Source organism: Triturus cristatus, chromosome 6 (assembly GCF_964204655.1).
Source record: "Triturus cristatus chromosome 6, aTriCri1.1, whole genome shotgun sequence".
NCBI lineage: Eukaryota > Metazoa > Chordata > Amphibia > Caudata > Salamandridae > Triturus > Triturus cristatus.
In genome coordinates this window covers 1,902,461,368-1,902,479,842 of record NC_140589.1, presented here as the reverse complement: position 1 = coordinate 1,902,479,842, position 18,475 = coordinate 1,902,461,368, and the positions used below count along the sequence as shown (strand labels likewise).

At 42.4% G+C, this 18,475-nt stretch overlaps 1 protein-coding gene across 2 annotated transcripts in view; it reads left to right on the top strand.

Moving 5' to 3' along the window:
* LOC146822379 (uncharacterized) overlaps positions 1–15,616 on the top strand; it is a 76,112-nt gene extending 60,496 nt beyond the window's left edge. For both annotated transcript variants that reach the window (XM_085613466.1, XM_085613467.1), the window contains exons 2-3: positions 13,060–14,468; positions 14,553–15,616. In XM_085613466.1, the coding sequence (XP_085469592.1) occupies positions 13,475–14,410 (936 nt within the window). In that variant the 5' untranslated portion in view covers positions 13,060–13,474 and the 3' untranslated portion in view covers positions 14,411–14,468; positions 14,553–15,616. The remainder of the gene's footprint in view (positions 1–13,059; positions 14,469–14,552) is intronic.
* The last annotated feature ends 2,859 nt before the right edge of the window (positions 15,617–18,475 follow it).

The following is an 18,475-nucleotide window of genomic DNA, read 5'->3' as shown; positions in this document are numbered from 1 at the left end:
GTTACATTACTGCTGCCTCCCCTGCCGTGCTTCCCACTCTGTTGCTTGAATTTTATTTAGCTTTATATAAATTGTGGCACTTGTAGAAGTTCGCCGTCAGTTGGTTTTATTTTGGTAGGATAGCTTGGTTTGGGCTTCCTTCTAAGGTGGGATTGGTTAAAAAAAAAAATCCTGCCTGCCTCTGCTCACTTCTCATTCGTCTGTGCACTTAATATTCCTGTGCTCTCCACCACCCCCTCCGATATCGATCAATGCTTTTTAGTTGGTTTTGTTAGTGCACTTTAGGGCGAAGAACATTTCCAGGATCATTTCCAGGATGTTGAACCGACTGCCGAGGCTCAAACACGAATCCCCAGCTCCGAAGTCTGCAGCTCTGACTGCTGAGCCACATTGTCAGGAACCTGGTGAATGCCCTTACCATAGGGAAGTGTAATCCCAAGAAACATAGGGTAGTAATCAAACCCTCTACTGTAAATTATTGGTTTAATGTAAAGCCGGCGAAAAAGACCATTTCAAGATGGCCGCCGTGATTTCAAGATGGCCGCCGTGTTGCCCACAAAGTACCAGAGCCTCTGAAGTTGATGTTCTAGTCTTGAAGGCTTTTCGGAATGATGCAGCTCGCGAGCGCGCTCAACTGCGCACTTCAATTCGTATCTGAGGAAGAGAAGTCTGAATTCGAAGCGCGCTTCTTTCTTAAGTAATAGCTGAGCGGCGCTTACTCATAGATATAATTTCACAGAGGGAATTATTTCCCCTTCAGCAGCGCGGAGTACTAGTGTCCTATTCTTATTTTGGGCATAGTTAATTCCGCATTGTGAGGGGCCAGTTGTTGAAGCCTTCCAGGAGACCAAGGTTGGTGTGCCCTGATTCTTCACAGTCAAGTAAGCCAAGAATGTATCCTGCATCTGCGCTAAGGAGACTGCAAGTTTGGAGCAGCGCGTTTTGCTTCTGTACCCTTCCTTCCTTGCGTGCTTCCCTTTCCTTTCCTTCCATTCTAACCTTCCTTGTTCCTTTTTGCGCGTACCTTCCAGAAGCTATTTATCCACATAATATCAAGGAGAACAGAACAAGACTTAAGGAAAAGAGACCTTCATTTACTTAGACTAAAATTCTGAACTTTGGATGAGAACCATAGAGATAGATCTAGCTACCATTTAGGTAGGAGAGGTCCACTTCCCAGTAATAAGAAGAAAGGTTGAAGGTTGTGCTGTGATATTAATGTTGTATCTTCCATATATATTAGGAAGCAGCAGTTCCAGGCCAGTAGGGACTGAGAGACCTCAATACAGAAGAGGAGCCAAAACTCCAGCCAAACCTGGTAGGATAGAGTAAGAAGTGAACCGTTAGTAATGATCAGGACTGCAATGTGTATTTGAATGCTTCTGTTCCCTTCTGTGCTTTAGGAATCCCAGAAGACTGAAAATCAGAAGACAAGGGAGTTCAGGTCCAGCTCGAGTGTCTTTCTCTTCTCTGTCCACTCCCCTTTCCCCCTGCTTAGAGCAGCTGCTAAACGCAGTGTGTTCTGAGAGGAAGGAATTGGGAATAAGCTTCTTCTGCCTCTGTGGAGAATCGACGGCTTTGACAGATTGAAGTGCCCACGACTTTACTCCACCCAGGCAGAATGGCGGAGGGTTTTAATCTGAAGGCGTTAGGGGACATGTTAGAGAGAATTCAGCAAGATTTAGGACACCTTAGTGCTGAGAATAAGAGTCTAAAACAAGAGATGGTAGCTTCGCGGCAGGAAACAATGATGCTATCCCAAAGAGTTAGTGAGATGACGTCCCCAGCTTCTCCTCCTTCCGTAGCAGATTTAAAGGGTTCCTCGCCAGATACTAATCCCCGAACTGTGGCCCAAGTTGTTCATTCGGTTTCCCCTCTTATTCCATTAGCATCACCTGAAAGGTTTAGCGGGGATCCTCAAAAGGCCCAACTGTTCCTCACACAATGTTCCCTTCATTTCATGTGTCGCCCAACCCTATTTCCAGACGCTCAATCCCGAGTGGATTTCATTTTGTCTTATCTTAGTGGGGATGCCGCCAACTGGGCTATGCCTCTGGTTTCCCGAGATGATCCTTTTTTATATGATTTTGATCGCTTCAAGACTGAGTTTCTTCGTATCTTTGACAGGAGAAGAATTTCCCAGGCCACTGACAACGAACTTTTGGAACTGCGCCAGGGATCCAAAGATCTCCTCACGTACTTGACTCAATTTAACAAACTGTTGGTGGAAACAAACTGGCCACAGGAGAAGAGGGCTGCACTGTTTTATAGAGGATTACGAGACGAGATTAAGGACACGCTAGCCCAGATTCCAAACAGACCTACTGATTTTACAGAATTGGTAGATTTAGTGTTAGAAATCGATTTTCGCTACGCGGAACGGAAAGGAGAAAAGAAGTCTAGAGATTTCAAATGGAATTTTTCACGTTTTGAAAGACCTAGAGTTGAAGGGAGTAAAACTAATGGATCCACATCAGAGAGTGAACCAATGCAGATAGGCACGGTGAGGGGTCCCTTAAGTAAAGAAGAAAAAGAGTCGAGGAGAGCAAAGAAATTATGTATGTACTGTGGAGCAACAGGAGATTTCGTGAAAGAGTATCCAAAAAGACCCAAGCCTGTTGTGCCGGGAAACTCTCAAAACCATCTGTAGGAGGAGCCGCTCAGATGGCGAAAGGTGAGAAGAAGGTTCCAGAATCTCATTGTATAATGAACACCCTTCAAACTCAAACACCACATTTGATTCTACAGATGACGTTGAAGTTTCGTGAACAAGAAATCACGGGAGTGGCCATCATGATTGACTCAGGAGCTACTGGGAACTTCTGTGACATCAAGTATGCGAAGATGATGGAAATCCAAGCGATTTTAAAAGAAAAGAAGGAGTTGGTTCGAGCAGTAGATGGGACCAACCTCTCTTCGGGTCCCATCACCCATCACACTGAGTTGTTAGAATTGGTTCAATCAAATGGACATCGAGAATATCTTCAGTTTAACCTGATTGATGCCCCACAGTTTCAGATCATTCTGGGTATTCCGTGGCTCTCCACACACAAACCGACAATTGGCTGGGAGAATCGGACTGTTGAGATGACCTCCTTGTTTTGTTCTGAACATTGTTTCTCTTCATACAAGAAGAATTTGGAACCTTCCACAGCAACCTTGTTGTCTTACGGTGGAGATTCCATTGGGGTTGTCGAGTCTATTCAGGTTCCGGATGAATACAAGGAATTTAGCGATGTGTTCAGCGAACGTGAAGCGGAACGATTGCCTCCCCATCGCTCTTATGACTGCATCATCGACCTCGAACCCGGGGCCGTTTTACCCTGCAGTCGGATATACGCACTAACGGAGGCCGAGAACCTGTATTTGAAGGATTATTTGGATCGTTACTTGGCTAACGGGTTCATTAGACCATCCCAGTCTCCGGTCTCCTCTCCATTATTCTTTATTCCAAAGAAAGAAGGGTCTTTGAGGACTTGCATTGATTATCGAGCAATCAATAGAGCAACGGTTAAAAACCGTTATCTGTTACCTTTGATTTCCGTTCTTTTGGATCAGATCAAAGAGGCTCAGATATTCACGAAATTAGATCTTCGGGGAGCTTACCATCTTATCCGAATGAAGGAGGGCCACGAGTGGAAGACTGCCTTCAGGACCAAGTACGGGCTCTTTGAATATCAGGTGATGCCCTTCGGGCTGTGCAATGCTCCTGCAGCCTTTCAACATTTCATTAATGATGCCATGGGAGACTTGTTGGATAAGGTAGCGGTGATCTATTTGGACGACATCTTGATTTTTTCTAAGAACCCACAAGAACATGCGGGGCATGTGAAGTTAGTCCTCAAAAGGCTTCGACAACATCAGCTCTATGTAAAATTAGAGAAGTGTGCGTTCAGTGTTCGTACAATAGAGTTTTTGGGGTTTGTACTGTCGCCGGACGGAATCACCATGGATACCAAGAAGGTGCAGGCTGTGGTACAATGGCCATCACCCACAGATGTTAAGGAGGTACAGCGATTTTTGGGATTTGCCAATTTTTATCGTCGATTCATTCTAGGTTTTTCTCAAAAGATTCTCCCCATCACAAGATTGTTAAAAAAGGGAGCAAAATTTCAATGGACGGAAGAGGCAGAACAGGCCTTTGTCTATCTCAAGACCAGTTTTACATCGGCCCCAATTCTCCTTCATGCAGATCCTTCTGAACCTTTCTTTGTTGAAGCGGACGCCTCAGATCAAGTCATCGGTGGAATCCTGTCTCAGCGACACCAATCTACTGGACAATTACATCCAGTAGCTTTCAGGTCGAGAAAGTTGAATGCAGCAGAGCAGAATTATACTATTGCGGAGAAAGAACTGCTAGCAGTAAAGGATGCTTTCGTGGAATGGAGGCATTATTTATTAGGAGCCAAGCATACTGTCACAGTTTTCACGGATCATAAAAATCTCCAGTTTCTGAAATCAGCCAGAACTTTGACTCCCCGTCAACTACGCTGGTCTCTTTACTTTGTCGACTTCGACTTCGTGATTACGTATCGCCCAGGCAGTAAGAATGGCAAAGCGGATGCACTGTCCCAAATTCAAACCGAGGCCACAGAACATCTGGTGGAACCACATCCAATTATTCCTGAATCCAAGATTTTCTGCACACTTAGTTTCACAAACTATAAGGAAGAAATTGGAAGACAAATGACTACCGAGGAAATGTCGGAATGGGCGAATCAAGAAACTGATCGAGAGGTTGTCAACTCTTTGCCTTATCATCGAGGTGCGTTATATTTGCCCACCCAAGCAATCCAAGAACAAGCCTTGAAAGACTGTCATGATCAACCATTAGCAGGGCATAAAGGCATGGTCAAGACTCTTGACTTAGTCCAACGATACTTCTGGTGGCCAGATATGAAAACTCATGTAAAACGTTATGTGGAATCTTGTGATCTCTGTGCTCGAGGGAAAACCAGAAGGCAAGCGCCCCAGGGATTTTTACAACCCCTACCTACTCCCACAGAACCCTGGCACACCGTCACATTAGATTTAATTGTAGACCTCCCAGTAAGCAGGGGTTATGATACAGTTTTAGTTGTAGTGGACACCTTCACTAAAATGAGTCACTTCATTCCTATCAAAGGGGTTCCCACAGCTAGAGAAATAGCCAAACTCTTCAGTGAACACATAGTTAAGATTCATGGGGTGCCTAAGATCTTGATATCGGATAGGGGCCCTCAGTTCATCTCTCGATTTTGGAAGGCCTTCATGCTGGGATTAGGGGTATAAGTCAGGCATTCTACCAGTTGTCATCCCGAGACAGATGGTCAAACTGAACGGGTAAATCAAGAGTTGGAACAATACCTTCGCCTGTTCCTTTTGGCTCGGAATGGTGAGTGGTCGGATTTGCTGTGGATGGCATAATTCGCTCACAATAATGTGAAGAATGTCTCCACTGGGTTCACTCCATTTTACCTCAATTTTGGAAGACATCTGAATCCCTTCAGTTGTGAAGAAGAGTTTGGGGTTCCTGCAGCGAATCAGTATTTGAAAGAATTATCCCAAGCTCACAAATCTGCGGAGTCCAATATTCTAAAGGCTAAGGAGAGTTACAAGCGTCAAGCAGATAAGCACAGAAAAGAGGCCCCTAAGTATCAGGTGGGAGATTCTGTGTGGTTATCCTCTCATCACCTGCGTTTGAAGGGGAATAGAAAATTTCAACCACGGCATATTGGTCCCTTTCCAGTAGAAAAGGTGTTAGGGCCAGTGACAGTTCAGCTAAAATTGCCCTCGCAATTAAAGATTCACCGAGTTTTCCATGTATCCCTCCTTAAACCAACAGCCCCCCATCTTCGCAAGGGTACTCCACCCCCCCAGTGAGAATCAAAGGACAAACCGAATATGAGGTCAAGGAAATCTTAGATTCAAGAAGGATTCAAAGTAAGCTATTTTACTTGGTGGACTGGAAGGGCTATGGACCTGAAGAGAGATCTTGGGAACCTGCCGTAAATGTACAGGCTTCCCAATTAGTTAAACGCTTCCATTTGCAAAATCCTCTCAAACCTAGACCGATAAATTGGTCATTGGGAGGGGGTACTGTCAGGAACCTGGTGAATGCCCTTACCATAGGGAAGTGTAATCCCAAGAAACATAGGGTAGTAATCAAACCCTCTACTGTAAATTATTGGTTTAATGTAAAACCGGCGAAAAAGACCATTTCAAGATGGCCGCCGTGTTGCCCACAAAGTACCAGAGCCTCCGAAGTTGACGTTTTAGTCTTGAAGGCTTTTCGGAATGATGCAGCTCGTGAGCGTGCTCAACTGCGCACTTCAATTCGTATCTGAGGAAGAGAAGTCTGAATTCGAAGCGCGCTTCTTTCTTAAGTAATAGCTGAGCGGCGCTTACTCATAGATATAATTTCACAGAGGTAATTATTTCCCCTTCAGGAGCGCGGAGTACTAGTGTCTTATTCTTATTTTGGGCATAGTTAATTCCGCATTGTGAGGGGACAGTTGTTGAAGCCTTCCAGGAGACCAAGGTTGGTGTGCCCTGATTCTTCACAGTCAAGTAAGCCAAGAATTTATCCTGTATCTGCGCTAAGGAGACTGCAAGTTTGGAGCAGCGCGTTTTGCTTCTGTACCCTTCTTTCCTTGCGTGCTTCCCTTTCCTTTCCTTCCATTCTGACCTTCCTTGTTCCTTTTTGCGCGTACGTTCCAGAAGCTATTTATCCACATAATATCAAGGAGAACAGAACAAGACTTCAGGAAAAGAGACCTTCATTTCCTTAGACTAAAATTCTGAACTTTGGATGAGAACCATAGAGATAGGTCTAGCTACCATTTAGGTAGGAGAGGTCCACTTCCCAGTAATAAGAAGAAAGGTTAAAGGTTGTGCTGTGATATTAATGTTGTATCTTCCATATGTATTAGGAAGCAGCAGTTCCAGGCCAGTAGGGACTGAGAGACCTCAATACAGAAGAGGAGCCCAAACTCCAGCCAAACCTGGTAGGATAGAGTAAGAAGTGAACCGTTAGTAATGATCAGGACTGCAATGTGTATTTGAATGCTTCTGTTCCCTTCTGTGCATTAGGAATCCCAGAAGACTGAAAATCAGAAGACAAGGGAATTCAGGTCCAGCTCGAGTGTCTTTCTCTTCTCTGTCCACTCCCCTTTCCCCCTGCTTAGAGCAGCTGCTAAACGCAGTGTGTTCTGAGAGGAAGGAATTGGGAATAAGCTTCTTCTGCCTCTGTGGAGATTCGACGGCTTTGACACACGTCCTCTCGCTCTGGTGATCCCTTCTGGAGTCGCACTTTGTTTGCCTCAAGCCACGCATTAGCAGCAGCTCGCTCTCGGGCTTGTTGTTTCCTTCCGTAGTGCTTTGCAAAAGAACCAGCTACGTTACACATTTCAGTTTCATATTTTTGGTTCACACTGGAGATTACTTGGCAGCTCAGGACATTCCTTGTCTTTAACAGGAGCTGCCGATTATCTCCTCATGTCTACAAAAAATATGAATGTCATTGGGTAATGTTACTGGTGCTCGGTGCTTAGAGGAAAGGCTCTGATTCCTTGCCAGGCTCTGTTTTTATCAGAGGGTGATGTCAGCAGCACAATCAACGACAGAGATCAGATGGCTGTTAAAATGTGCTCAAGATCAAACTGGAGCCATAGTTTAAAGATCTTCAAAGGGACAGGGGTGCTTGTTTCAACATGTAGGGGGTTGATGGGGGAGGAGGCAAGGGAAAGTGGAGAAGACTATTGGTAATAACCCATCAGGGTTATTGGCTACACTTATCCGTATTCTATTTTTTGTTACATTTACTATTGCGAATCTGTTATGGAGCGCATATCACCAAGACTGAGCACTATATAAATTAGAATACAAATACAGTGATTGTGTTTTATTTAAATTTTATCAAAAGATTTACTGTCCCACTTTCACATAAAATAAATGTCTGCTATAGATTCATTTTCTTTTTCTTGTGTGTGTTTGCTTGAAGGGAGGGTGGGTGTAGTTTCTCTTGCCTGACAGTTGCGTGAATTCAGAGGAGGCCGCATGTTGTCACTGCTGCCTCGGCCTGGCGTGTAAAGATGGACTCCTCCATTCATATGGGGTCAGAGGGCCATCTGTTCATTGTCATGAGACTCCGGCTTCCGTGGCAGGAATTCCAAGGCACGTCACTCATTCTGCCAGACTGAGATGCTGCTTGTTGACATCCTTCTCCAGCGTTGCCCACCCTCGAGGGCCATCACTGACCTTCCACATGAAACATTCAAAACATGCGCAGAAACACAAACCTGTACCCGGGTCATTTTTGGATTCCTCTTTGAATAATCCAGTACATTTCAAAATCTAAGTATTTTTAGTGTGTGTTTTTATTTTTTTCACATACACTGGTAGCTCCTCCCAGTGTTGGTAAACACTGAAAAAACAAGACACACACCACTGTGAGGACTAGCGTGCTATGAGGACCGATACCCCATAGCGTTTGCATGTGTGCGTGTGCTAATTACAGCACCCTCTTAACACGTTTGTGCAATCAGCCTCTCACTAGCAGGAAAACAGTTTTGCAAATAAATAGGAGCAACTATGAAAACAAGCCTTATTCTTGAAGACCTGCAGATTTATTCATTTATTTACTTGGGTGTATGGACCACCTGGCACATCTGCAATTGCCCCTGCTTATATTAACTGACACGGTTAACGTCCATTTGCTTTACCTCAAGATCTGAAGCTTCCTCTCTGAGTCAATCAGCTGTCATTATAAGGAATTCCTATCTGTGTTTTTTTTAAACAACACTTGATTCAAGCATTCTGTTGTATGGTTTTGTTAATATGAGGCATTCATCTATTTGGGTGCTGTACACGACTGTACCATGCAGAAGGCGGAAACTACTTATTGTGGTAAAGGAATTTGTAACCGAATATACCAGAACACATTTGCTGACATATTTAGAAATGTGTGAATACTTTGTGAATAATTTACAGTATAAACTACCTCCTGGTTTACGTTCTAAGGCAATTGCAAGATAAAGTTATGGATCTCCCAGTGACTTGCAATATACTATTTAACATAAATAAAATATCCCTACCATATGTGTAGTTCTTGATCATGCACTCCATCTTCTTTCCCTCAGTGCTCTTTTAAACTTTTGTGGCACCTTTTTAATGTAAAATGTGAGATCTTTAGTATTAACAATCAGTTGTTTTTCACTTGTAGCCAACATGTTATGTAGCTTAAGTATCAAAACCGTGTATATGATGTCCGGTAACACCTTGATATATTCATGTTGTCGTATAGCAACTCAAGCGGTGCAGTAAGTAGACGTGTTTCAATAAGTGCATCCTTATCAGCTATTGGAGAAGAATTTCCAGGGGAAAATGATCTGAAGAAAGAGAGAGGGGTATGTCAAGTCTCACTTTATTTAGGCGGCAGCGACATTTCTGTCCAGCGACCTGCCTTTCATATTCTGTGCAGTATGTTGCTGGGGGCACTGTGACGTCTCAGCTGGAATCTAATACATTATTACAGTAGAGTAGATCTGTTGTTTTCTAATTGCAGTTGGCCACAATTAGACAGTAATAACTTATTACAGTTCAGTTGTGATATTATGCCTGCTGCCAGAGCCAACAGCCAAGGTGAAAGGCATGTCAAAGAGCACCATTGCAGGTGCAGTTTAAACAAAGAAAAGGAGAACTGCCTTTTTAGGCCGAGCTTAGGCAGGGCATGTGCTGCTCTGCGAGACATGCTGTATTCGAAAATAGACGTGAAGCCCCGCCCATTGTCTGCCCATATTTGTCATTGGCTTGTGTCAATGTTCTTCGTAAAAGCTGACTTCTGATTCGTTAACAGGCTTTTTTGTCCCTCCTTAGTACCGCCTTGTCTTCGTTTGTAACCTCCCATGAGGACTTACCATTTTACTTCTGTTGTTACATGGTATGCCTTATTTAGTCTGTAAACACTACTTTCTTTAATGAGTTTCTCACACTGCAGGCACAACATGCTTTCCTGCAACATTCAGCGCATCATATGCTCTTTCACTTTCCAAGCAGCCCGGGATAATGGCGGCCGCTTCTTTGAAATTAAGCAGGTCTCGCATTTACAAGAGTCTGAGCTATTGGCATTTTAAATGACCATGCCTTTTATTTGTGTTAATTATCAAAACAGATAAATAAAAGGCACTGCCCTATACAATGCTAATAGCTTAAACGCTCGCGAATGCGTTACCTATTGCATTGGGTTGTATTTTGTTGACCGTGGTTATGCATTTTCATCACATTCCAATACAACTCACTGTTTTTATATTTAAAAACAATGTATTTGTGGGGGGAGACCCCCCACCTTAACTTAAATTTGTGCTATTGGTATGCGATGTAAATGTATAATCGCGGTAAAAAAATGTGAGGCAAATGCATGCGATGTATTCACCTCGTTGTAAAGGCTGTTTCCCATTGCATTGCAAATGCTTGTTTAATTTGAGCAGCACCGCCGCTTTAGCTGGGATAACGGCAGAGTTGTGCAAACCTGGCGAGCGCTATGCATGCAGCTTCAAGGCAGAGCGTGAGTAAATATTGAATGAGTCTCAGCCAGAGAGCTACAGCAGGGAAGGAATCTTGTGAGTAAACATTGAATGAGTGCTGGCCAGAGAGCGACAGCAGGGAAGGAATCTTGTGAGTAAACATTGAATGAGTCTCACCCAGAGAGCTATAGCAGGGAAGGAACCTTGTGAGTAAACATTGAATGAGTGTTGGCCAGAGAGCTATAGCAGGGAAGGAACCTTGTGAGTAAACATTGAATGAGTCTCGGCCAGAGAGCTACGGCAGGGATGGACCATGCTACAACTCCCCAGTGAGCCGGTGGCGGGTCAAAGAGACGTCTAGACATCAGCTGCTCCTGCAGGACTGATGAACAGCAGATGAGTATACTGTGTGCGCTCTGTCTGCCTGCACTTACTTACCACTGGGCTCGTCTGGCTGCAGTTTGGGGGCCAGGGCTCCAGGCACATGGTCCCCTCTCCATTCCAAGCCCACCAAAGTCTGGGATGTGCTTGCATCCCCCTCCCCTGTGCCACGCAGTTATCTAGAGGCCGTGAATGGCTGTTAAAAGCCTGACTGGCTTTGGCACTCAAGTGTGAAAATACCAAACGCTGTTTCCTAAAAAATTTAATTTTCCCTCGGCATAAAATGAACGGGAGAGCTGGCGAGATTGAACCGCAAATAAATGTGGGGTGGCATTGAAACGCAATCCATGTGTTTTTTGTGGTTAATTTGAAAAACATTGGGGACTTTCTAAAAATGGTCCCCTTTTGCATGCGCGCGCAGTTGTGGCTTTTTCTATTGCAGAAAAAAACCTCAGCACAACATATGTTTGAATTTACAGACCATTTTCCGCATGTTCTTACGCTTTAAAAAATGTTCCATTGCTCTCGTTGTGTGATTATGCCCTTACTCATTCCTTAATCTGTCCCTCTGAGAATAAAAAACAAACATGACGTCTTTAATTATCAGTCATATGATGAACGTACATTCTCCCACAAGCATAAACATTCTCATGAAATTTTACGGCACAGACTTCTGTGGATTTGGCTAATATGAATTATGGTTAGCTAAAGCAAAACAGATGCTGAGTTTACTCACTTATCTATATATCGTATAATGTGCATAGAATGTAATTATCTTTTGTAAAATAAGTGTTATTCTCAAACAGTTGAATGCCTATTTTAGACTTTGAATTGACACGTTGCCCGCGCTCCAAGTCTGAGGAATTCGGAATAGTGGTAAGCGTATGTTATTTATAAGTTATCCCGTTCATACATCCAAATATCACTCTAGTGTTGTAATATTACATCCAATAAATACTGCATCCTGCGGTATTACATTTTTTGTACGAAGTAAGCATTTCTCCTCTTCTTTTAAGATTTTTGGGAGTTCCCCCTAGGGTTGTTGGAGAGGGGCATTGGCTGCACTCTTGTGACGCAGACGCTAGCTTCCTGTGCGGTCTCCCCATTACTGAATGTTGATACCGGAATGAATATAACCAGTTGTATCACCAAGCCCAGGGGATAGTACTCCACCTGACGTGAGTAAGAAATTTAAAGGGGGAGTAGTTTTTCTCCTCAATGAGGTCCTGACGAAAGCCAGCGAACCGGCAAGGGCGCATGCAGGTTGAAACATGTTGGAAAAGTGATGTGAAGGACATATTGCACGTCCCATATTTCACATCCACTGTTTTTAATCTTACCCTATAATTTTTTAGAATAAATTGCACCACATGATAAAAAGGTAATTTTAAATTTTCTATTCTGCACAAACTAGATCCTAGCCGGTTTTTGAGGATCTCCTCCTGGTGGAGGCCAACAAAAGACCCAGTGATGATGCTATCAGCCAAGATTACGCCAATGGCAACAGACATACCAATGGCGGATAGTGGCTGTTGAGGGTCTTCTACATATTTGTGCCAGATCCTTCGAGGCCTCTTTGCTCCACTCCTTTTTGATTTAGTGATATATATCTGGAAGCTGAGTTTGGTCCCCAGAACGCTTCTACTCCCCCCCCCCTTTTTGATATAGAAGCAGTATTATCACAGCCAAATTTGCATGACCTTTGAAACGTGGGTCTTAGTCGGCCCCACTGGTGTTCGAACCATTTGACCTCTGAAGTGTGCTCCGTTCTCTGAAGTGGGCTCTTATTCCTCACTGGTTTGTTAAAAACTCAACTATGTAAAATGAACCCTCTGTAGAGTTGTCATATGCTAAATCCCTTTCAGTTCCAGGAGTCGGGTACTTTTCTATTAGTGGCGACACTTGAGGAGGAAGGACTAACCAGCACTCTTGGCAGGCAGCTTGCCTTCTCAAAATGCTTGTATTTTTAATAAGACAATAATCTAGTCATTTAATACATATCAATAACCCATGCCTTCCTAGTAAGAGTATTTTTTAAAATGTTTTTTTTAATAAAAGTGAGTTTAATTTTAGATATAATTATTAGCATCAAATGTCTCATTAAATGCCAATTGATTTTTGTGACAGACCCACCATTTAAGCTTATCCCGTGTTTTTAAAAAAAAAATTCCAACAGGTGCAATAAAAGCAGTAAAGAACAAAAAAGATGAATGCATTAATCACTTGCGTAGAAAGTGATGTAAAAACAATACACCTCAAAATTTCTTCCCTTGAAGGCTAATGCCTCGCCAAAGTCTTTTTCTACAGCAGAAAACCCAAACTGCCCAATGTGGTCTGAACTTGGCTCTTAGCGATCACCTGATATACATTGATGAAATAACACACTGACTTACTGAAGCAAGTCTGATAAGGTTCTCATTACAAAGGAAGAGCTAACCTGGATCAGAAAGAACACACAGAAGAGAAACCGTATGAATATCTAGAAAGTGACAACACATTTATTAGGGAGAGAAAGAGCAAGTGCAACATCAAAAAATCATACTGGAGAAGAACCATATTGATTGACTGACTGTGTAAAAGTTTTCTTTGCAATGAAAGACCTAATGCAGCATCAGAGTTTCTACGTAGAGGAGAAACCATATAAATGTACACAAAGTGATAAGGCATTTATAACACTTGGAGAGCTAAAGCTACATCATAAAATCCACACTGGGGAGAAACCATATAAATGTACAGAATGTGACAAAGCATTTGTAAGAAAGGGAGCGCTAAAGCGACATCATAAAATCCACACTGGGGAGAAACCATACCAATGTACAGAATGTGACAAGGCATTCATTAGAAAATCCCATCTAATGGAACATCAGAAAGTCCACACTGGGGAGAAACCATATCAATGTACAGAATGTGACAAAGCATTTATAACAAATGGACAGCTGAAGCGACATCAAAATATCCACTCTGGGGAGAAACCATATCATTGTACAGAATGTGAAAAAACATGTATAACAAATGTAGATCTAAAGCTGCATCATAAAATTCACACTGGGGAGAAACCATATAAATGTACAGAATGTGATAAAGCATTTAAATCAAATGGAGACCTGAAGCTACATCACAAAATCCACACTGGGGAGAAACCATATAAATGTACAGAATGTGACAAAGCGTTTATAAGAAATGGAAGGTTAAAACGACATCACAAAATCCACACTGGGGAGAAACCATATAAATGTACAGAATGTGATAAGGCATTTATAACACTTGGAGAGCTAAAGAAACACCAGAAAACCCACACTGGAGAGAGATCATATCAATGTACAGAATGTGACCAATCATTTAAAACAAATGGAGACCCAAAGCTACATCATAAAATCCACACTGGGGAGAAACCATATAAATGTACAGAATGTGACAAAGCATTTATAAGAAATGGAGCGCTAAAGCGGCATCATAAAATCCACACTGGGGAGAAACATACCAATGTACAGAATGTGACAAGGCATTCATTAGAAAGTCACAGCTAATGGAACATCAGAAAGTCCACATGGGGAGAAACCATATCAATGTACAGAATGTGACAAAGCATTTATAACAAATGTACAGCTGAAGCGACATCAAAATATCCACTCTGGGGAGAAACCATATCAATGTACAGAATGTGAAAAGGCATTTATAACAAATGGAGAGCTGAAGCAACATCAAAAGGTCCACACTGGGGAGAAACCATATCAATGTACAGAATGTGACAAAGCATTTAAAACAAATGGAGAGCTAACGCGACATCAGAAAATCCACACTGGGGAGAAACCATATAAATGTACAGAATGTGATAAAGCATTTATAAGAAATGGAGAGCTAACGCGACATCAGAAAATCCACACTGGGGAGAAACCATATCAATGCACAGCATGTGAAAAAGCATTTACAACAAAGGAAAGCTAACACGACATCAGAAAATCTACACTGGGGAGAAATAATATCAATGTACAGAATGTGGCAAAGCATTTATCAAATATAGTCAGCTAAAGGAACATCAGAGTTCACACTGGGGGGAAACCATACGAATGCACTGAATGTGACAAAGCATTTATAACCAATGGAGAGCTGAAGCAACATTTAGAAAATCCCCACTGGAGAGAGACCATTCAACTGCACTGAATGTGAGAAGTCATTTATTAGAAAGTCGTATATTATGCAACATCAGATAGTCCACGTAGGAGAGAAACCTTATTAATGTACATAATGCAACAATACATTTATTACTAGGGAAAGATGAATACTACATCAGAAATTCCACACTGGTGAGAAACTATATGACTGTACTGAATGTGTCTTAGCAGTTATTACAAAGCAAAGTTAAAAAATACATCAGAATGTTCACACATGAAAGAAACCATATAATTGTACAAAATGTGACAACACCTTTATTCCAAATGGAGGGTGACCATTCAACTGCACCGCATATGACAAGGTATTTATTATAAAGGGAGAGGTAAAGCAATGTCAGTGTGTACACTGGGGAGAAACCACATGAATGTATAGAATGTGACAAGGGATTTATTACAAAGCAAAATATAATACAAGATCAGGAAGTTCACGCAGGGGAGAAAACCTATGTATGTACTGAATACCACAAAGCATTCATAATAAATGGAAAACTGAAGCGACATCCGAAAATCTACATGGCAAGAAATCCAATGTATGTACAGAGTTTAATGAAGTCTTACACAGGAAGAATAAGCTAATGCTGTATAAACAAATCTACACTAGGCAGAAACCCTATTAATGAATAGAATGTGACAAAGGATTGATAACAAAATATATATCAGAATGTTCCCACAGGAGAGAAACTCTATAAATGTATTGAATGTGGCCATACATTCGTAAATGGAGAGCTAACTCAACATCAAAAGTCAACCCTGAAGACCGCACTGAATTTAGCAAGGCTTTTATTGGCAAGGGAGAGTTAAAATCGCATCAGAAAGTCTCCACTGAGAAAAATCTATATGAATGTACAGAATCAATCAATGGGTCTTAAGCATAGCAAATCATCAGTGAGTTGCTCAAAGTGCTGGGTGAGGAGTTGTCCAGAGGGGCCGATCAGTTGAACAGGGGCACCTGTTTTAGGATCTCTAGGATATTCCTGAGTAGGCCAACCTATTGTAATTTTACATTCTGCCCATAGATCTGCTGGCACAGTTATGTCAAATAGACTGTTCAAATCAATCCACAGTACTTTTGATAATTTGACAAACCTATCTACCTGCCTATACCATTCCACCTGCTTCTCGCGAAGTCGGGGGAAAGTCATTTGTAAATGATAAAATGTCCTGTCTGGTCCAGGGAACATGCACGTAGCCTCCTCCTGGGATCTCTCTCATGGGACACTCAGTTACCACTTTCTCCTTTTCTCTTACTGGGAATGCTGCAAACGTTTTGTCTGTTGCATCGTCTCGTTTCCGAAACCACCTGCTCTTCCATTTATATACATCGCCCCATTTTCTTAGTAAAACAATTAGCTCTTTAATTTGAGTTAATCTTCCTGCAGTATTCAAATTCTCAATGTCTTTTTCAGCAAAGTCTACTCTGTATGGTTTCTGTAATGACTTTATTTTCTCAAAATCGATACCCATTTCAGTTGCCGCTTTTTCCAATTTTTCATGCAAATTTCTTGCTCTCAATGTTATACTTTTACATAGAAACATTTAGTTCTTCATCCTGATATGCTTTTAACTTTTCTGTTGGAATAGTTCCTACTATTAATTCTTCCAAAGTTATTATTAATTTTGCCACATCTAAAGGTCTAGGTTTGGTATCTTTTTGCTGTAAACTTCTTAACCATTCGCTTAGTTCATCAGAAGTGGGACCTACAGGAATGGTTTCATTCCTCACTCGTTCTAGACTCTTTGGTGATCCTGGTACTGATTCTGTCGTCATTAGTGTTTTATTCTTTGGACTCTGATTTACTGTCAAATTTTTAGGAGTACTTAATCCAGAAGTTCCTACCAATTGTCCACATTTTTTCCTGAATTCCTTTTTCCGGTTTCAGCTTGTTTATTACTGTTATAAGGGATCGTTAGACAATGCTCACTATCCTTTTGCTCATCAAAAACAGGCATCACTGGTCCTATTGTTACAGGAACAGTTACAGCTTCCATATTTTTGGTCAATTCCCTAATCTTTTCAGTTAACTCCAGGGTAGTTCTGGCTAATTCAGCTGAGTTTTCATTTGTCATTCTACCGGGCTGTGTATTTTCTGATTCTCTAAAGGGATTATTTTTCCCTACCTCAGGTGGCGTTGGCTCAAATGTTATATTTTGTGGTGCCTCTTTTACTGGCGCATTTGGAGTCAACAGCGTAGAATTTGGTTGGTACGGGGGAGGAGGATTTTTATAAAACATGTCCTTGAGTACATCATCCTCCGACTCATTCATACCATACCTGTAGCCTTCTGATCCTGTATTGTTTCTTTTTTCTGTTCACTTTCTACTACTAGTCTCCTCAGCATTTCTCATAGGGAACATCCCATCAGCCATATTCGCACTCCACCATCTCCTCATTCTGTCATCATGATTTTCCTGTCCACACGGTCTACCAAACATGTATTTATGCCTTCCGCCACTCCGCTTGAGGAAATTTGATTACGGCCCCATCTTGCGCATTGACTCCATTACGCTGTTGCCCTCACTCAGGCACCGACAACCTTCGTAGCGTTTCTTTCATACTCTGTACTGTAACATGTTACATGACCTTTTCCTGTCTCTCTGAGCAAAGTACATTCTGAGACCCGGCTCGAAGCAACTAATCCCCGAGATAACCATCTATTGACCCTTGGTGATCCCACTCTGCCTCTCCAATTGTTTTACGAATCACCATCTGCAACACGCAAACACGTCCTGTTGTAAATTAATTTAACTAAGGAATGCCCATGCCACCTGACCTATAGGGTCAGGTAGAGAACACGACTCTAGGGAAGGAATTTCTATTACCCATTATCCTGTATCTTGTACAAAGAATGTTTTCTAGTGGATGATTTGTTTGTTTTTTTGCACATTGAGGGGGTTGTTGCTTTAGGGGATTCAAGCGCTACAAAAGACTGTGAGCCACGAATTGAAGTGGCAGTCTCCTGAGAACCTACCACTGATGTACTTCTAGGACAACTGTACCTAGCTGCAGCTAATAAATTGAAGTTCCTATGCAAACAGAGTGTTCCGTGTCTCTGTACATTTGGAAGGCAAACTCAGAAGATTTCAAGCGTACCCTGCACCGCCAGGCTTAATTTAGTCTTGTTCTTCAATTGGTGCCCTCTGTGAGGCCTGCTTCAGAGGTCATGGGTCCAGTCCGAGGATCGTGAGGAGCCCCGCAAGGAAATTCCGGAGGACGCGCACCACGTGATCTACCCCTGCATGTCGTAAGTGGACCGAAGGTCTTTACCGTGTGGCTTCTCCCTTCCAACGGCTGTGAAGACCTGCTGCTCTGACTGCGGCCACGCTTTGGCTCCCTTGGTGATTGGTATTGCGAGACATTATACGAACCTCTGTTGGCGTAGGAAAACATGTGGTTAAGTTAAGAATAGTGGCCACTCCTTT